This window comes from Ahaetulla prasina, chromosome 1 (genome assembly GCF_028640845.1).
Source record: "Ahaetulla prasina isolate Xishuangbanna chromosome 1, ASM2864084v1, whole genome shotgun sequence".
Taxonomy (NCBI): domain Eukaryota; kingdom Metazoa; phylum Chordata; class Lepidosauria; order Squamata; family Colubridae; genus Ahaetulla; species Ahaetulla prasina.
Window position 1 is genome coordinate 282477794 of NC_080539.1, and position 22229 is coordinate 282500022.

The following is a 22229-nucleotide window of genomic DNA, read 5'->3' on the forward strand; positions in this document are numbered from 1 at the left end:
AAAAAAAGTTAACTGTTAAATTATCCTTTGTGCAATTCATGTATTCATATTAAGGCATCAGAAAATAGATACTACTGATTAATATACACATTTAACAGAGCCCATAGACTTTCTTCCCTTGAGCATGCCATTTACTTACAGTATATACTAAACTAATATGCCTTGCTCTTCCTAGGTCCCTCAGTGATAGAAGGATCTCCTACCATTTTGTTCTGGAATTCATCAAACCATTTTTAACAACAAAATCATAATGTACCTGAACCTTATCCTGGCTGCTTATTTGAGAGAAATCTAATTAGCTGTAACTCGTATATATTACTGATGCACTTTACTGAGTCTTGCCCAGATCTATTAATATACATTAACAGAATCTATTCAGGATGAATGGACATTAGATTAAACAGGTGGGCCTTTATAAAATCAGGTTCTATGCATTAAGGACTTTATAGAAGATAACCAGCACCTTCTATTGCTTCCAGAAGCCCAGCAGTAACCACTGCTACATTACTGTCCATACCACTGTATTTTGAATTAGCTGCAGTTTGTGAATGGTCTTCAAGGGAAACTCCATTGCATGAGGTCAGCAAAGGGCAGTTCCATGAGATGAAACTGTGCAAAGGCCTTTCCAGCCACAGCTGCCAAGTGCTCCTCAAGCAGGAACTATAAGTCCAAAAAAAACCCCCAACAATCCACTATTTCCAAATGCAGAAGTGTAACCCCATTCAAAACTAACAGGATGACAAAAGTTGGAAGGGACCTTAGAGATTTTTAGTCCAACCCCCTGCTCAGTTAGGAAACCCTATAACATTTCAGACAAGTGGTTGTCCTATCTCTTCTTAAAAATCTCCAGTGTTGGAGTACCCACAACTTTTGGAGTCAAGTTGTTCCACAGATTAATTGTTCTAACTGTCAGGAAATTTCTCCTTAGTTCTTGGTTGCATCTTTCCTTTATTAGTTTCTCTCCATTGCTTCTTGTCCTACCCTCAGGTGCTTTGGATTCTTAGAATTCTTTGTGGCAACTCCTCAGATATTGGAACTAGAGGTTGAAAGTCTCCAGTTCCGGGTGGTCCAAACATCCAAAGCCATTTGATCTTATTAGAATCAAATTTGAATCGATTCTTCTTACACTTACACACATACACACCCCTAAATATTTCAGCATATTGCAACACCTGACCCCAAATCGATGGATGAAGGCTAGCAAACACCAACTCCATTAACAAAGCCAAAACTACTGCATGAACTATTATGTAAACTTGTCTCAAGCACCCAAGATCATATTTCCATCATCTTGCCAATATTTCTTTCAGGTACCTGTTCCCCTCTGTTAACCAACCAGGACCTTGGGATCAAGTGAAAGTTGCCTCCAAAAGTTGTAGGTGCTCCAACACTGGAGGTTTTTATGACGAGATTGGACAACCATTGGCCTGAAATGGCAATTGGGTTTCCTGCCTGAGCAGGGGGTTGGACTAGAAGACCTCCCTCCTGAATCCCAGTCTACTCTTTCCATTATTTACTTTCAGTATCATTTAAAATTTTAAAAATAATTCCCTTGACTAATTAAATGGTAGTTTGAATGGCAATCAGTAGGCAGCAGTGATTACTACCACATCTATTTCGGGCCCCTGAATTGAAAAGTAAAGGAGTCAAAAGAAATTTGTTTCATGGATTTCAGAAAAAAAGTAATTTTACCTAGATTTTAATTTTCTCTATTGGTGTACAAACTATCAAAAAATGAAATATAATTGGCATTTCATTAGAGTGTATTCAGTTTCTCACAACTATACCTGTATTGGCAAAAATGTTTTGCTTGATATGAGTTTTCACATTACAGGAATTGCTGAAGAGAAGACAAAACATTTACGACATATTTTTCCCTCCTTCTCTCTGCCTTACCCTACTCCATGGATATCAGTGATGAAATAATTTAATACTGATTTTCTAAAACCTAAAATACACTTAGAAATTTCCAAACTGAATCTTTTTGAAAAACACTACAACCTAGGCCTTTGACCTCTTCAAATATTACAGCTGAATCCTTCACACCTCAATCAAGGTTGTAGTGTAATTTTCCTATACTTGGCTTTCCTTTGATGAGGGCATCCTTATATCTTTATTACAATTGCTTCCACTAGATTAAATTTTCCTTTAAGTTATTTGACTGTGCAATGACCCATTTATCATTTTAAGGTAATTATAACTAATCAAACTCCATGCTTCAGGGAATAGGTAGACAATTTTATTTCACATTGGTGAAGAATATTGTAACTGGTTATGCCCTTAGTCTCCTAAAGGGGTCACTCAAATTAGACATAGGTTAACATGCCTAAAATTGGAAGAATTTAATAATTCACTTCTTCTTCCGAGGTATTCTGATTGCAATCTTATTTATTTAATTTTTCCTGACTTTTTTTTTTGTCAAGGCAGCGCTGATAGCTCTCACTTCCTATTTGCCCCACAATAACCCTGTGAGGTGGGCCGGGCTGAGATCGAGTGAGTGGCCCAAAATCACCCAACTTTCATCTTCAGAGAGGACTAGAACTCGCAGTGTCCTGGTTTCTAGCCTGGCATTTTATTCACTACATCAAACTGGTTCTCTATGCACATTTAATCATTGGCAAGCCAGAAAGAAACAAGGATTATATTAGAATGGACATAATTTTTCTCTCATATAATCCAATTGTTTGATACCCTATCAACCCTATCAAATTTATTTTGGCCACCTCAGATAAAGAATCATGCAAAAATGCTTACATTAGTAGTAATACACCATATTCCAATGTTCATGTATTCAAATTATGTTTATACTTTCACCTGTTATCTTATATATGCTTGACAAATAAATAAATAAAAAATTATATGACTGCTATTACTCCAAACAAAACTGTTGAGCTAACATATAGTAGGACCTACCTAGTGGCACTGAAAGAAGCAAGACGTTGCTACGTCTCCTCCCTCATTGCGTCGGCAGATAACCGCCTGGCCGCCCTGTTTCAGGTGACTCGTTCCCTCCTTCACCAGGGGGAGCGGGATGACCCGTTGCAGGGACGTGCTGATGAGTTTAACGGTTATCTATACGATAAAATCGTTCAGCTTCGGGACGGTCTGGACCAAAATTGGGTGGATCCGGGTGGGGCGTCGGAGAGCGGTCTTGTTGAGATTGTTTGGGATGAGTTTGACCCTGTGGCTCCCGAGGACATGGACAGGTTGCTGGGTAGGTTGAACGCCACCACATGTTTACTGGACCCGTGCCCCTCCTGGTTGGTACTGGCCACTCAGGAGGTGACACGAGGCTGGCTCCAGGAGATTACGAATGCTTCTTTGTTGGAGGGAGTCTTTCCGGCCGCCTTGAAAGAGGCGGTGGTGAGGCCCCTCGTCAAGAAGCCTTCCCTGGACCCAGCTGTCTTAGGTAATTATCGTCCAGTCTCCAACCTTCGCTTCACGGCGAAGGTTGTAGAGAGTGTGGTGGCATGTCAGTTTTCCCGGCACCTGGATGAAACTGTCTATCTGGACCCGTTCCAGTCCGGCTTCCGGATACAGCACTGAGACGGCTTTGGTCGCGTTGGTTGATGATCTCTGGAGGGCCAGGGATAGGGGTTGTTCCTCTGCCTTGGTCCTATTAGACCTCTCAGCGGCTTTCGATACCATCGACCATGGTATCCTGCTGCGCTGGTTGGAGGGACTGGGGGTGGGAGGCACCGTCTATCGGTGGTTCTCCTCCTATCTCTCCGATCGGTCGCAGACGGTGTTGACAGGAGGGCAGAAGTCGGCCCCGAGGTGCCTCACTTGTGGGGTGCCTCAGGGGTCGATTCTCTCGCCTCTCCTGTTCAACATCTATATGAAGCCGCTGGGTGAGATCATCAGTGGCTTCAGTGTGAGGTACCAGCTGTACGCTGATGATACTCAGCTGTACTTTTCCACACCGGGCCACCCCAACGAAGCTATCGAAGTGCTGTCCCGGTGTCCGGAAGCCGTACGGGTCTGGATGGGGAGAAACAGGCTCAAGCTCAATCCCTCCAAGACGGAGTGGCTGTGGATGCCGGCATCCCGGTACAGTCAGCTGCGACCGCGGCTGACTGTTGGGGGCGAGTCATTGGCCCCGATGGAGAGGGTGCGCAACTTGGGCGTCCTCCTGGATGAACGGCTGTCTTTTGAAGATCATTTGACGGCCATCTCCAGGAGAGCTTTCTACCAGGTTCGCCTGGTCCGCCAGTTGCGCCCCTTCTAGACCGAGATGCCCTATGCACGGTCACTCACGCTCTCATGACGTCCTGTCTGGACTACTGCAATGCTCTCTACATGGGGCTCCCCTTGAGGAGCACCCGGAAGCTCCAGTTAGTTCAGAATGCGGCTGCGCGGGTGATAGAGGGAGCCCCTCATGGCTCCCATGTGACACCCCTCCTGCGCAGACTGCACTGGCTACCAGTGGCCTTCTGGGTGCGCTTCAAGGTTTTGGTAACTATCTTCAAAGCGCTCCATGGCATAGGGCCGGGCTATTTACGGGACCGCCTGCTGCTACCGAATACCTCTCACCGACCCATGCGCTCTCACAGAGAGGGACTCCTCAGGGTGCCGTCGGCTAGGCAATGCCGGCTGGCGACGCCCAGGGGAAGGGCCTTCTCTGTGGGGGCTTCCACCCTCTGGAACGAACTGCCCCCAGGACTACGTCAGCTTCCTGACCTCCGAACCTTCCGCCGCGAGCTTAAAACACATCTATTTATCTGCGCAGGACTGGATTAGATTTTAAAATTTTAATGGTTTTAAATAGGTTTTATTATGTATAGTGTGATTTTAATAATTCGGCCATTTTAATAAGTTTTTTAACTGATGTTTTATTTGTATTTATATGTATATTTTATTTTGGCTGTGAACTGCCCTGAGTCCCTAGGGAGATAGGGCGGTATAAAAATTTAAATAATAAATAAGTAAGTAAGTAAGTAAATAAATAAATAAATAAATAAATAAATAAATAAACAAACAAACAATACTATTTATGGGAAGCATTCTGAGTTATCAAGTATCTTTTCTTATTATTCCATACCTGTAGATAATCAAGAAAAGATTGACTGGAATTATAAATATAAAGCTACAGTGTGTGAATATGAAAAGTTTACTATCTTGATGTGTATTGCATATTATTTCTATTGGGTTATTTCTAATTAATAATGAAATAATATTATTTCCATTGGAAATACTGAATAAAAAGGCCTAATATTAGGGTCTTTAGAATTTAACTTACTTTCTTGCTCACTTTGCTTGTGTGCTGCCCTTTCAGAAAAGCTCTGAGCAGTCAACAATATATTTATTATTTATATATATTTATTTCACACATTTAAGAATTAAACAGGATAATTCAAACATCTGGAATGGAATTCCAGTCAACCAGACCTAAATGGCATTCCAATACAAAAATAAATATTCCACTCCAAATAAGTAAGTTCCAACAACATTAAAAGGAACAAAGGAAAAAAAACACATACGAAGTTATTTGTCTGCTTGGCATCCCCACAGTCCAATATATCTTTTTATTGAAGTTGTTACAAAAGGCAACTCTTAACTGATTTCTCCTGAAACCCAAGAAGAAAGATCTCCATAAAGAGAAAATTCCAAAGCATAGAGGCAACCCACTGAAAATACTTTATTTCCTAGGTCATATGATGAAAAGCCAATTTAATCAGAACTGGTGTTATTCTATGTTAGTGAGACAACTCTATCTAGTTTGTCAATTAGGCAACGAAAAAAAAGTTCCCCATTAATTTTTATTTATTTATTTTATTTTTCTTTACTTACACTACCCAAGATCTATGGCAGTATAAAAAGATTCATGGCAGCGCAGAATTAAAATCAATGAATACAATAAATCTGCAAAAGAATGGAGCAAAACTAATAAATCACTATTTAACACTATGATTTATTATTCCATTAATATCCTACTTTCAAATTGGCAAATATTCAAAATAATTAACAAAGAACTTTTAAAACCCCATTTCAGTCTTTTGTCATATTGCAAAATTTGGGAGATATTTTCAAAACAAAGATTCATAAAGACCTATAATTATGTAGATTACTTAATTCCTCAAGCTAATTAAAATTCACATCATTAACTATCCTAAAATTTCTTCAGTCAAATCATGCTTATAATGATTAGGAAAAGATTGTAATAATACCACACGTGTTTTGAATGCCGAATATCATAGGTTCAGTCTGACACCCATAAAAAAGGTTCTTCTCTAAAACCTAGAGAATGTTTCTTAGTTTGAGTCATTAACTACATTCATCATATCAACCCTAAATCATAGTAACCTTCAGCTCAGGCACCACACTTTTTTTTTTCTTTCTCCATGTAATTGGGAAGAAAAGACCACAAGATTTGCTTTTGTTTAATTACTGTGTGAGGTATCACCTCAGTAACAAACTGTAATTAACACAGGGGTGAAATCTAATTTTTTTGCCACTGGTTCTGTGGGCGTGGCTTGGTGGGGGGGTCATGTGACTCGGTGGGCCTGGCTATGTAACCATGTGATTGGGGGATCAAAAAACAGAAACTCATTAGCAATGTCCTGCTGGAGCAGGGTTGGACTAGATGACCTCCAGGTCCCTTCCAACCCTGGATTTTCCGCTGAAGCTGCTAGTGCCAGGTTTGTACTCCTTCCTTCCTCTCCTCCTTCCTTCCTTCCTTCCTCCCAGTCTGCTGGGAGGAAAAACGGACTTCCCACTCCGTTTTTTGGTTTGGCTAGCAGGCTTAAGGGAAGCCTGCTGGGAGAAAAAATGGACTCCCCTCCCCCCATTTTTTTATTTCCCTGAAGTCTGCTGGGAGGAAAAATGGACTCTCTCCCCCACCCCCCCATTTTTTGTCTAGCACCCAGCTGAACCATGCAATCATCAGAGGCTTTTTTTTTCACTTTTAAAAGCATTTTTTCAGCCGAAGAAAAATGCTTTCAAAAGTAAAAAAAACCCTCTGATGATTGCACGGCTCAGCTGGGCATGGGGGGCAGGGATTTTTGCTATCGGTTCTCCGAACCACCTGCCGCCATCACTACTGGATCAGGTGATCCGGTCCGAACCAGGAGCATTTCACCCCTGAATTAACACCACAGTCAGTTTCAAAAAGCCATAAATGTGGTTTCGGGAGCTGCTTCACTGAAACTAACCACAGTTAAACCAGTGGTAAACTGAGATTGATTAAAAGAGAAAGCAAAGCCTTCTAAACTCTTATTTCCCATACTTGTGAAATGGGAAACTGAAGGCTGCATAGTTCAATTCCTACACCTTGTTTTAAATCACGACTTTATACCAGAATCGAATGTGATCATTATAAGACCTGCTGGCTGCTCTTAATTTCTAAAAATAAATATCTAAATTCCAAAGTTTAGAATTCCAACATCAAAATTTTGAAAATGCTTCTATAGTTATAATATGTACAAAGAATTTAATAAATTCATGCTGATATTACCCTTTCTGTCAAGGCAGTGTAACACAAGTACATTTAAGGGATTTATAAGAGGTCACTAGAACTGTTTTTCCCCGCTTTTCAAAAACAGGGGGGGAAAAACACACACAAGCCTATGCTTCCTAGCGTCTTCAGCATAAACATTTAGTTTACATATTTGCATGTCATTCTGTCAATTTCCTGACAGATATAAAATACATGCACAATATGTGAACTCAAACAGCTGTGACTCAGAAAAACATATTATATCTAAAAGAATCCTTTGTAAACCTTTATTTCTCGCAGCAGAGTGATTAAATTCATATTTTTCAACATCTAATATTTAATCAAAATTAAGTTCTAAAAATAATTCAAGCTTCACAAACAATTCACTAGATTTTATATCTCCCACAGCAACTTTCTAGAATTTTATATCTATTCTCTAGAAACACTGCTCTCTATTGTGTCTCCTAAAGCAGCCACTCAAAGAAATTATAAATCTTTTTTCTGTAAGTAAATTATAAGGATTAATAGAGGCACATTACTATCCTCTCATTGCATGCATTCATGTCTAGACAGTAACCCAATCCTATTAAAATCTGTTCCAAAATAAGACCCATTTTAAAGACATTTCAACTATAAGTGACCACACTATACCACAAATCTGTCATAACAATGACAGTTACTCCTGAGCAGAGTGTAAAAGATCAATAGATATATTTTTGCATTAGAAAATACCAAATAGAGTGACAAAGAATGATGTGGTAAAAAAATTTCTTCCAGGAAAAAAACACATACTCTAGTCCCAAATTATCGCAATAGTGAAAAATCACAAAACTTTTTTTGGTTACCATGAAGAAAATATTGCATTATTCTACTTACTATTTTTTTTAAAGAAAATTTATACAGACACCCAACTCACTCGCTTTGACTCCGGGTGGTTTACAGAGATAAACTAGACTTTCAATTATTTTAGTTTTTAAAAATAGCAAAAGGGAATTAACTGCAACAATAATTACCTATCAATTTGAATTCTTAGAGTTATTGTACATCAATTTTATGCGCAAAAATGAAAAAAATACAAGTGAGGTATTTGATAATTATGAATGTACTACTTTCAAACTAGGTTTGGAAAAATTTTTTAGAAAGCCTGTTGAAACACCAGCCTTGTACATGAGAATCCTGAACTTTTATCTACAGAATTTGAAATACAGCTGTAATATTGAAATATATTTGTATGTATAGCAATGCTAAAATCTGAAAGAAATGCTGTTATTAAGGAGCAATAAACATTTATTTTTCATTGCCATATCTTATTCTATTAGTTGCCTCAGAGCATTAAAAATTACTACCAATTTTTTTAATATAATATAGATATGGCTCCTTGATTTGAGCTAATTGGCTTTTTTATGAATTTGGGGTTCAGATTTGGGTTTACTTTAAAATCCCTAAATGAAATCAGAGTATTTTAAGGACTGCTTTCTTCCATTTACTTTTCTTTATATGCTACTGCTTTGCGATGCAACCATGACAAATAATTACTAATAACCAAGTTCCTCCTGCAGTTAGCATCCATCTGATAGAAATATATTTCCTGCTGATATTAGATAGTGTCACCGTTTTATTTATTTTACCATTTGGATAAATTTAGCCATTTAGAAATAAACAAATTGTCTGGATGCATGACCTTAATAATGTTTCCTTGATGGCTCATGTTTTAACACATTTCATAATTTTGTGATTCTGCTGATGCAGAATCTGCTGCTGCTGCATAATTTTTAATTCAGGATTTGTTCATGCAACACTGCAACAGTTGAGGGATTGAGATTGGAATTTGCAAGATTGTCTCTCAACCTGGGAGACAATTCAGGGATATTATGGTGTTTGTTATCAGAAGAGAAGGGGGTCTTATTTTAAAGAAGTAGGATAGGGATAGTAAAGGATGTCTTTTGGGAGACAAATCACTGCCATCACCGTGCACTTTCTAGCTTAAAATTTTGTACCATTGCATTTCAGCTTTATTGTAACTTAATTTCAGTGGCGTGATTTGGAGAATGCTGCAAAGTTGTATATGCCCTATAGGTTGAGAACGCTATGTGGTTATCCTATATGATTTTCTTATTCTAAATGGAATAATAATGTTGTTTTCTAACTTGGGCAGTCTGATTCTACATCTAGCAAGCTCCATTTAGACAAATAAAATCTGTTCACAGAAACATCATAGAACCTATAAAATTCTTCCACTCTAAATTCAATGAACTACTCAAAAACCACTTAAATTGTCAAAAATCCAGGCAGCATGCTACTTACCTTTACAAACATGGCAGCACTGATTTTCTGGGAGTACATAGTCTTTTTCTGAACAGTTCAATGGAGGACAGGTCTCTGTTACTTTTACTAAAATTCCATTCTGGAAATAAACAATAATTCATAATTGATAAAAATGAAAGTAACAGAGTAGGCTCATACTTCTTTTTATATTGTATAGCTAGTTATATAGCATGAATGTTCTTTACCAACAACTGTCAGACACATTTCATAAGTTAAACACATTTCACACAACACCAAAAAGTTATTCTTCTTTGACATTTGTATTCACAAATAAAGCAGCATTGAAACAGCATTCCCATTAAAAACAGCATTACTCTTAAATTCAAGAGTGCAAAGCTTATTATACTTCCTATATTCCATTTAACTATTTTCATGAATCAGTCTTCCATTGATTATTTGTTGTTTATGATGCTAATGGTTTTTATTATTGTTATTGTTGTTGTTAATTTTATTTGTTACTGAAATGTCCTTAGACCTAAATTTGAGCTTCAATCCATGACTTCATTTTAATCTATTGCAAAACAAAATTTAGAATCTAGAAATTTGGCATTCTTCAATCTATAAAGTTCATGTATACATTCTATTATACGAGTCACAAACCAATCATTAGTCTTTCTTTGGTGGCTTTTACCTATCCTGTTCAATCCAATAGGAAGTGTATATTGGGCTTTGTCAATTAAAGAAGTGTATGTTGGGTTTTGTGGGATCTAGGGAGCTTTTCTTCTTGTGGTGGCACCTGCTCTCCAGAAAACCTTATCAGCTGAGATAGAATAGAATAGAATAGAATAGAATAGAATAGAATAGAATAGAATAGAATAGAATAGAATAGAATAGAATTTTTATTGGCCAAGTGTGATTGGACACACAAGGAATTTGTCTTGGTGCATATGCTCTCAGTGTACATAAAAGAAAAGATACGTTCATCAAGGTACAACATTTACAACACAATTGATGGTCAATATACCAATATAAACCATAAGGATTGCCAGCAACAAAGTTACAGTCATACAGTCATAAATGGAAAGATGAGATTAGTCCTAACTCTGCTGGTTATCCATAAAATGCTGAAGATATGCTATTTGCCCAGGCATGGGAAATGAGTGAAGCCCATATGGTTAATATTGTTTGGTGCTTGTCTACATTCCAAGCTGTCATTTTTCTTGGATGTTGTGTTGTGTGTTTAATTAGTTATAATATTGTTTTTACTTTGAAATGTTATTCATCACCCAGAGTTGCTTTGATGAGAAGGAGGACTACATAAATGTAAAAAAAAAAATCAGTAAATACAACAACGGAATCCTGTACACACTACAAAAAATGCAAAAAATTTTTTGCACAAAATGCAATGTCTACTTTTTAAAAGCTGAAATGAAAAAAGACAACCTTTTTCTGTGGATTCAGGGATCTTAAATGTTAGCACTTCTTTCAGACTGCATTCTAAAAAGAATTAATTCAAAGCATGAATGTTACACATTTTTGCAACTGATCTCCTTTAAAATATGGGTCTTTCCAGGGAACATGCAGCAGATGTAGAGGCCAGATACACAATCCCAGGAAAAGACAAAATGAATCTGAAGTGCTGCAGAATCCTTCGAAATATAACAGTCTCTTTAAGACATGACCAGGCAACTAGAAAAACAATCCTCTTGGAACCAAAATCTGTCTCTCATTTTCATCAGCTTGTTCATAATGAAGCATTTGTGTCACTAATAGTATAATTCATGTAATTCTGTTCATTGTGGCTATGAATTCCACCCATATCTCTGCACAAAAAATCTATTTTTGCAAATGTCTAAGTATTTTCTATTATTTTAGCACAAAGACAATAAGCCAAAGTTTTATTTTTAAAAGTTTAAAACATTTCAAACTGAAAGGCTAACTAGGATTCATTAGATTCCATTTATTTTGCAAACAAAAAGAGGATAACGAAAGGAAAATTATTCAGTTAGAGGGAAAATTTTACATATTTTTGGCCTCACGTGGTCTAAAATATTAAAAATAAAAATAAACCAGAAAGTCCTAAAATCTAGTTCTGTAAAACATTAAGGAATGTGATATAAATTATGTCAAACCAAGTTTGCATCCAGCAAACAGGAATTTGGTGAAATATAAATTAATGTAATGTAATGAATAATTATTTCATGATATATTTATTGTCTAATGTATAAATAATATAATAAACACTAACCATAATGGTTAGATTTCTCTGAAAAGACTAATCAATGCTCCATAATTAAGAAGAGTTTAATACTTGGGTTGAAATGTGTCTGACCCCAAACTTCATCATTACCATACTGCCTCTTGAAGACTTGTGCATATGTATGTTCTTATTTATTTCATCATTAGTTCAGAGTTTCTTAATCATTTATATTTCCCTGTATATTCTCCGACTGTTTTCAAAATTTCTTTTAATTATGAAATATACAGCCAGGAAAGCAGAGCATTTATTCCAATCCACTATTATAGTCTCTGCTTAAATGTTTCCAGTCAAGCAGAGTCCATCTTCTCCAGCAAATGATAGTCCTAAGGCCATCTGTTCCAATGTTGAACAGCTTTTGCCATAAGGACATTTTTCTTGTTGTCCAATCAAAATCTACTTCCTTGTAATTAAAACCTACTCTCTCTTCTCCTGGAACAACTCTGAACAATTCCATCCTGAAGTCTACATGCAGCTCTTCAGATATTTGTAGAAAACTAATGTATCTTCCCATCACTAAATTAAACATGCCTGAAGCCTCCAACCATTTTAGTTTTCTCAAATATTGTTCCATATTTGATATGACTATTCCAATTTTACATTTGCAAAATTAGGAAATGGTTGGGTTTTTTTTTCAGATGCTTTGTTATAACTAACATAATATGGATGAGTGTGTTCGGTGCAATGTGTAAACAACATTGAAATCAATGAAGCAGATTAGATATAAAGAATGAACCCATTTGGGCTCAGTTCAATTTTGGGCTGAATAATCAAGCTATTTTCCTCAAAGATCAGGTGAGTAGCTCAATTTATGTCACTCCAACTCCAAATTCAATTATCTTATTACATTCTCGATAAGACTTTCAAAAGAAAAACAATTCATTGAGCTTTCACATCCCTACAGGACTCAGAAGTATTAAATGAATTCTGACTTAAGCTGAAGAAAAATTCAGCTGGGGCAAAGGATGATAAATGAACTTCCTGAAGTCAGCAGTATTGCTAGCATAACAATCAGGTATATATTATAGTGTACGCATACAGTGGGAAAGCTGCCTGGGCAAGCCAAGGGAAATCATTAGAACCATAAAAAAGCGAAAGTTAAAATATTTTGGACATGTGATGCAACACCCAGAAAAATACGGTATACTTCACTTAATCCTCCAAGGAAAGATTGAAGGTAAATGAGGTTCAGGCAGAAAAAGAACATCATAGCTTCAAAATCTTATTTGCTAAAAATAAGATCGCCAACGTCCAATGACGGATATGGCCAGGAAGAAGAAGATGTATACCAGGGGTGAAATCTAAAAATTTTCCCTACTGGTTCTGTGGGTGTGGCTTAATTGGTGGGCGTGGCTTGATGTTCAGGTGACCAGGTGGGCATGGCCAAATAACAATAAATAATAAAAATAATAAACAAAGTACACAAAACAATAAGAGATACCAAAAACCAACTTTCACATTTTACACATACACAACACAACTGACTCACACACAATGTAAAAGCAGCTGTACTTCACCCCAAATGGCCCCTGCAACAAGCAGGAACCTCACACAGCCACAAAAAGCTCAAAAACCAACTTTCACACTTTACACACACACACAACACAATACAACTGACTCACACACAATGTAAAAGCAGCTGTACCTCACCCAAAATAGCCCTTGCAACAAGCAGGAACCTCACACAGCCACAAAAAGCTCAAAAACCAACTTTCACACTTTACACACATGCAACACAACAAAACTGACTCTCTCTCTCTCTCTCTCTCTCACACACACACACACACACACACACACACACACACACACAATGCCACATACAGCTTTGTGAGATTTTTTGTGTTTGTGTAGTTAGAGTGAAACACTACGGAAGCACACCAAATCTCAGAAAGCTGCACAAATATTTTATTATTTTATTTTATTTTATTTATATTTTTTAGATAAAAGCAGATAGATTTAAAACTTCCTTAACTTTAAATTGCTGTCTAAACAAAAAAACTCCTAAAAAAACCGAATTAACTATTTTTAAAGCTCCCCCCCACCCCCCAGTTACTTACCCAATTGGAGGCAGGCAGATTGAGTTGCTAGCTGATGCAATTGATTGTAGCAGCTGAAGCAAGGCTTAGCGAGGATGTTTTTAACAACCTCTTTGGCCAAAGAGCTTGTAGAAAATATGCTTTTTAAAGGTTCTGGCAATCAGGCAACTCAGCTGGGATCGCCAGAGGAGCCTTTTAAAAGCTTTTTTTTTACAACCTCTTCAGCCAAGGAGGTTGTTTTAAAAAAGCTTTTAAAGGGTTCTGACGATCCCAGCTGAGCAGCTCGATCATCAAAGGCTTTTTTTTACTTTTAAAAGCATTTTTTTAATAGTTAAAAAAAAACTGATGATCGTGTAGCTCAGCTGGGGCAGGGGGCGGGGCCAGGGATTTTTGCTACTGGCTTTCCGAACCACCCACCACCATCACTACCGGATCATGTGGTTCAAACCGGGAGCATTTCACTCCTAATGCATACAATATGGTATGCACGCTGTCATGTAGAAATGAAGGCAACTAACAAACATGTATGCAGCACAAACTAACAATAGATGAGCATATCTTTTGTATTTTGAAAATCAGTTGCATTTCCTATAACTATGTTTTTTTATAATGCAATGCTATACAACCCAAACTGCACAGTTCGATAGATCAGGGCAACCTCTAATAGAAAAGGCTAATGGCAGCCCTAAACTTTTTTTTAGTTATATATATATATCTTGATCTTCTCTTCCTGGGATTGTCTTATAAATAAGATTATTGTGAAATAATAATGTACACTTGGGGACAAAGGAAGCCCCTGTCTTTCCTATGCTCCCTGGGATATGCTAATGCAGGGATCTCCAACCTTGGTCCCTTTAAGACTTGTGGACTTAAAGCTGGCCCTTTAAGACTTGTGGACCAAAGCTGGCTGAGGAACTCTGGGAATTGAAGTCCACAAGTCTTAAAGGGACCAAGGTTGGAGATCCCTGCATTAGCATAAAGGGACCAAGGTTGGAGACCCCTGTTCTAATGGACATCTGTGAACAGGTTTCTTCCAGGTTGTCAACAGAAAAATATGTGTTCCATGGCAGCCCTTATTTGGCTCTGGGAATGAGAAACCTTCCCTAAGGACAGAAGAATGAACCTGATTTGGTCAGTGGCATGAAATATAAAAGAGGTTGGGCCCTCACTATATCTTTTTTTCCCTGTTATCAATCATGAAACAACAGAGGGACAGAATAGAGAATATAGATGAGTGCCTGAAATTTATACGGGCGCTGCAAATGCAATCTTAAACATTAAAGAGACAATTCCTTCATATATTCTGATAGGTATTTTGAAAACCAGAATGAATCTTTTAAAAAGAACCATACAGAATGTTGGAACCCTTTACCAATCTTGAAAAACTAATAATCTCCTGCAAGAAATTGTCGTCTTGAAAGTAGACATTGCAGAATACAGCATACACAAGCAGGACAAATGTACCATGATCTATTCCAGCTGTATTTCTATACAAACAGCACTGAAACTACCATGAAAAGGAACATTGTGTTAGCAGTGATTGGCTTCTAGCCACTAAATGACAAAATAACCATGACCAAAACTGATGCCAAACCTTTCCCTGTAGTAATATTATAGATCTGTAATCTGTAATTTATTATCGCAATAGGAAATCACTCAAATCAAGAAGAGTTTTTATGAAACAATACAAGAAGCAAAGTCTATGAACCTAATTATTATGGGACATCTAAATGTGAAAGTAGAGTCAGAAAATATCTACTTGTAAAGTAAAAATGGTCTAAAGTATAAGAAATGACAGTGGCCAAGGATTTAGATCAGTGGTGGATTTCTACTGGTTCGCTCCGGTTTGTGCAAACCAGTAGTGGCGGCAGCAGGAGGCTCCACCCACCCACCCGGATGTCATTAGATATGCTCTGCGCATGCACAGAAGGTTCTGCGTATGTGCAGAAGTGCCACACATGAGCAAAGTGTGCCCAGGTGTGCATGCCAATTCCAAAGCAGTAGCGAAGGTTCCTTTGAGGAACCTGTATCTTTCTATTCTTTGAAAAGTTTGAACCTTTCCATACTTAGTTCCATGTTCCAGCAACTAGAAAGAAGATTATGTACTTGAAAAAAATTCAAAAGACGCAACAAGGAACCAAACTGACTGTGTTATGATAAAAGATAGATTTAAGAATTCTATTAAGACATGCCTTGATATAAACATTTATTCCAACTACAACCCTGTTATAATAAAATTCTGTATAAAAACAAAGAACATCAGAGGAAAAAAAAAGAACGTTTCCAAGAAAGATTTGGAAATATGTAAAAATACACTTTAAAGAAAAACATTGAAAACAGGTTTTACAATATTTTGAAGAAGATAATAAAGACCAAACTGTTTATGACAATGTTATTGACCAGGCAGAAGATGTACTTAAAAAGTGCAAAAAGTATCTAACTAAAGATAAGAAGCAAAACAAAGAAAGTTTAGAAGATAGAAAGTTTTTTAGCAATGTTGGAAAGGAGGAAAAATTTTTAAAAAAACTATTTGCTAAAAAATTCTAAACAATCAATTTTTATTTCAATTCCTAGGAAAACAAGAACTGAACATAGAATCCCATTAGTTTTATCAGTCATGCAGCAAAAAATGTTATTCAAAGTTAATTTCTTAAGAAATGCAGGATAGTTCAACAATGCAATAAGTGAAGTTCAGAGCACATTTATGAAATAGTGACACTAGGGAAGGCATTTTAAACCAGAAAACAAGAATCAAGATAGTTTTTTAAAAAACAAAAAGACATCTCTTTATGCTTTGTCGATCACTGAAAAGCCTTTGATTCTGTTATTCACAAAACGTTGATCAAAACTTTGGAGCACATTGGGATGGATGACAAAAACATTAAAATTATAATGAATCTGTACTGGGAGTAAACTTCTTTTAAGACTGAAAGAGATTTTTCAAAAGTATTTTCAATCCAAAAAGGAATGCACCAAGAATGTATCTTATCACAGCTCCTTTTCAACATCTATACTGAGGAAATATTTAATGAACCAAACAGTGCACCAAGACTGTTAATAGGTACTATGAAAATAATGAATTTACGATAGGGATTATGATACAGTGCTCCCGGCAGAAAAAGAAGAGAACTTGCAGCTTCTAATTTATAAAACATAAACAAGTGAAAAGTCTGGATTATAGTTTAATCAAAAAAAAAGTGATGATAATCTTGGAGAAAAAGAACTCTCCAAAAACAGTGGTCATTGATGCCCTCTCTTCAAAGTCAAGCGTTCTGTCCATCTTGGACACTTAGTAACAGAACATGGGGGAAATGGTGAAATAAAAATGTGAATAGAAATTACCAAGAAAATATTCTGACTTCAAGGGAAACAGACTAAAAACTAAGGATAAGAGTAGCCAAATTCTATGTCTAATTAAGTCTCCTTTATAACTCTGAAACAAGGAGGATAATACAAAGAGGATAACAACAGGATGAAAACTTTTGAAATACAGCTTTTAAGGCAAATCTTGAGAATCATAAAAAAAAAATCAAATCTCAAAGTTGTAGTAATGGCGCAGGACAAAAGGAGCCTCAGAAGACTATTAAACAAAGAAAATGGAGAGATATGGATCGTATATTTGGAATATTGCATCCAATTCTGGTCACCATCTATTTTTAAAAAGATGTTGACATTCTGGAAAGAATGCAGAGAAAAGCAACAAGGATGATTGGCTGAAAGTTAAAACATACAAAGAACAGTTGCAGGAATTGAGTATGTCTAGCCTAGTGAAAAGATGATTAAGGGAGACATGATAGCAGTGTTCTAATATTTGAGGGGCTCCTACAAAGGTGAGGGGTTCAACCTATGTTCCAAAGCACCAGAAGGCAAGACAAGAAACAATGGATGGAAACTATCCAAAGAGAGAAGCAACGTATAACTAGGAAGGAATTTCCTAATGGTGAGAGCAATCAAGCAATGGAATGGCTTGCCTCCAGAAGTTCTGGAGGCTCCATCACTGGAGGCTTCTAAAAAGAAACTGGACAGCTATTTGTCTGAAATGGTCTTGTTCAACCAGGAGGTTGGACTAGAAGACCTGCAAGGTCCCTTCCAACTCTGGTATTCTGTGATTATATACTTTGGGCAAGATGGGGAGAACAAATAAACATAGCAATATGTATAATTGGACTGACCTAAATTATGACACATGTTTAAGATTGGCAAACATAATGTAAGTTATAGATGTCCATTTCCTTCAAAAAGAAGATAACTGAAATGAACATACGAAAAATACAACGATGCTCTGCATCATAATGGGCTCCAGGAGTAGAAGGGGACACCGTCTCCCCCATTGTGAAGCATGCTAAAATTATCTGTGCTGCACAAGGTGCTGTGAGAACAGCGGGCAGGTTATGGAGGTGCAAGAGCAGGGCTGTTGGCCACAGCCAGGCTGAGCCAGTGTCTCGGGGCAGAGACCAAGTTGCGCATCTCCATAAGCGACCAAGGTGTGCGCAGCACCAACAAGGGCCAGAAGAAGTACAGGGGTGCTTCGCTCCCACTCTGGAATATGGAGTGAGTCTCCATCGCCCTCCGTCGTCCTTATCTTCTCAGGCCAGGTGAGGAGTGACTGGAAGGGAAGGATGAGGGGCATGGCCAGCCAATGGCAGGTTCAGCTGACAGGGAGCCACAGCAGGGGAACCAAAGAGATTTGTTTATCTGGGAATTTGAAATGACTCTTGATTTAAATATGATAAAAAGCACCCAAAGAAGAAGAAAGAACAACATCAGCAAAAAGAACAACTCTCGTCTGTTTTTGGAAATGGTTCAAGAGGGAACACAGAAACACATGAGACAGAGAGAGAGATGAAAGAGAGGGAGATGAAGGAGGGAGAGACAAGGAGAGATAGAGAGAGACAGAGAGGGAGGGAGGGAGGGAGACCTCTTTCCCACAGAAAACATCAGGAGCCACAAAACCTGGGTAAGCAGGGCTGAGGGGGGTGTCGTATGACTGGGTGGGAGTGAGTGACGTTATGTTGGCCACACCCACCCAGGTTTTGTGGCTCCCGGTGATTTCTTTTCTGTGGGAAATGGGTCCAAATGGCTCTGGGTGTTTAAGGTTGCAGACCCCTGATAGTGCTGTATAACTCTTTCTAGGATAGGTGCTGTCCAAAATCCAGCTCCGCTTTGTTTTAAAATAGAATGAAATGAAATAAATAATGCACTCCCGTGCTTTATTCATTTCCACTTAGAAATCAATAAAACCATTTGCTCTAATCCAGAATAGTATGGATTAATTCTATTACAGTCATTACAAATGGCATTGATTTCTGTCTGCATTGTTAGTGCAGAAAGAGATAACCCTTTGGGGCTAGTAGACATATCTGGAATATTGAGTGCCTTGTGCAAATACTATCACACAGCAGTTGCCCAGGTGGTCATTTATCAAACACCACATGAACAAATGGCAAATGGCTAAAACTGACTACCATATTTGGCTCCCCAAGATGTTAGTATTGGTTTTATTTTTATTTTCCTGATCCAGAGGACACCTTTGCAAACAAAATGTTAGCCTATGTTTTTGTATGTTATTGTTGTTATTGTTGTTGTTGTTATTATTATTATCATCATCATCATCATCATCATCATCATCTCTTTTATTCATTAAACATGAAACTCAGTCAAATGAACATTTAAAAATGTGTCACAAATATGAGTGACTGATACTAATGGTTGATACGGGTTGCTGCCAGCATCCTAGGTATCAGCCAAGTATCTTCTTAAAATATATGATGGTCTAAGTAGAGCAGTTTTTTGCAGTTCCGCTGGTATTATTGCAGGAAGCTGCAATTTCTTGATGTATTTTGTAAAATTCTTGGACATGATACCAAGTGCCCTTATGGCAATAGGTATCACTGTTACAAGTTTCATCCATAGCCATGTAGTTTCGATGGCCAGGTCACAATATTTCATGATTTTTTTCCTTTTTCTTAGACTCTGGGGTCTCCTGGTATTACTGTTGTTGTTGTTGTTGTTGTTGTTGTTGTTGTTGTTGTTGTTGTTGTTGTTGTTGTTGTTGTTGTTGTTGTTGTTATTGAAGGACATTTTTATTACTTAGGTAGGATCTAAATGGATTCTTATATGAACATGAAGGTGGTATTCTTTTACTTCATGCTAGAAGGTGGTATCCTTTTACTTCATGCTAGATTGCTGTTTTTTAAAAAATGAATGGACTATGTTTTAGCAAGTTGTAAATCAGATTGAACTGAATTATTTGCATCTAAATATTAACGATCAGATCTGAAACAATATCTAAGCACAAAATATAGATAGAATTGACTGTGTTTTCCAAAACATTAGTTTCTTAGTTCCAACATCATTTTAACTATTTTTAACTATTCTACATAAGCAAAAATAGAGCTTTCTTTTCTCCTCCTTAATTAATACTACTCTTTATCTCTTTATCTCTTTATTTCTAAATATAACTTAAATAAAAATATTTTTATTTCACTTCGATTAAAGTAATGCTTGGCTTACTATATTAGTCTCTCTCTGTCCCAGTTAAGTCTTTTCTAAGCCTATTGGATTAACTGAGAAAATAAGTTTTTCACTGAGAAAGTAGAAATAAAATATGGGGAGATACATAGTAATAGTACTTAAGAAAAAGTTTTTAAGACAGTATTTGATTACAAGCTGGGTATAGCGGTGTGCTATATCTATAGAAATCAGTTTTGGTCTGCGTTATAAATTTGTAATTTCCTAATTGTGGGAATCAATATTCCATTTGATTCTGTCTACACCAGGGCTGGGTTCTACTTACCTTTACTACCGGTTCACAACGGGATCGTGTGCACACACCAAGATTCTGCGCATGCGCAGATCACCTATGACAACATCCCGGTTGGTGGGCAAGCCTCCTGCAAGTTTTACTACCAGTTCTATAGAACCGGTCTGAACCGGGGGCAACCCACCACTGATCTACAAGCACATGCTACAAAAACATCCATAAATAGTACATTAATTTCAGTTCCTTCTTTAAGCAGCACATTGGGCTCAAGGTTCTAATTACCTTTTCTGACTTTAGGATTTTCTGTTCTTTGATATCAGTTCCTCTTCTCATTTCCTCTCCTTCGGCTTCTTTTTCATTTTTCATTGGTTTCTTCTATTGTTTCATGTGAAATTTTAAAACTTCTAAATCTATCTACCATCTTTCTCCTACTTAACAACCTCCTTTTGTTTTATTTCTGTTGTTTTTCACTCTTTTCTTTCACCTAAAATTTGTTTGCTTATTAAAAATCCACTTTGATTTTTCAGCCCTATGCCACTTTTTTCCACAACCACGTGCACACATTCGGTCCATAACCCTTTCTTCGATTTAAAGTTTCTAAATACATTTATTTCCCTCTCATTTCCTGCTTAATGTTCTAATTGACTTTTTATTCTTTTCTTATTTTTATTAATTGTTGCATTAATTGTTATTTAATTAAAATGGATGCTCATTTCCATTGCTTACCTGCTCAGGGCTAATATGTGATAAAGGCAGTATCCATTATTACAAATCCAAGGAGATCAAGCAGAGAAGATAAATGTAGCTTTCTCTAGTTTCTAAGTTACTGTAATTTTTATAGCTGAGTGAAATTGGCGGTTCTGCGACTGGAGGTAGCTTTAATGAATTTTAAGCAGTTTTGCTTCCTTTTTTTCAACTAATGAAAAGTTTTCCCCACTACTTTCACCAGTTAAAATCCTTTTTCTCCCATTATTTTTAGATTGTGATCTTTAAAAAGACTATGATAGATACCTTTAAAAATGGAAGTTAAAAGATATAGCACACTATCTGTATAATAAAATATTGAAGCCAAAGAATAGCAGAAGGTGGTAGTTTACAAACCGACCTTTCCTGCCATTTTTTAAAATTGAGGGCTTCCTGCATACCTGTCATAGAACTTCTTTTCCTAAAGGAAATTCTGTTTGACAGAATATACTCCAATCTAACCCATACTTCAGTCCTAACCCTAATATAATCTCATATTGAGAGTTTCACATTGTCGCATCAAATTTGTGGGCAAATTTTTCAAAGAATGACTACTCTTATGAATCTTTTTGAAGAACTCAAGTTTACTTAATAAAGTTTTCTTCAAGACAAGCTCAGCTCCTGGTGACTTCAGGAATTTCTGCATAATTTTCTTACTAATAACTCAAAGATAGCTGGCTGCTACTTTCTTTTATATTCTTTTTTCTCCTGATTTCCCAGTCTAAACTG

At 37.1% G+C, this 22229-nt stretch overlaps 1 protein-coding gene across 1 annotated transcript in view; it reads right to left on the bottom strand.

Moving 5' to 3' along the window:
- NELL1 (neural EGFL like 1) overlaps nucleotides 1–22229 on the bottom strand; it is a 634915-nt gene that overhangs the window by 360872 nt on the left and 251814 nt on the right. Inside the window, exon 11 of the mRNA XM_058161221.1 lies at nucleotides 9740–9839. Within this exon, the coding sequence (XP_058017204.1) occupies nucleotides 9740–9839 (100 nt within the window). The remainder of the gene's footprint in view (nucleotides 1–9739; nucleotides 9840–22229) is intronic.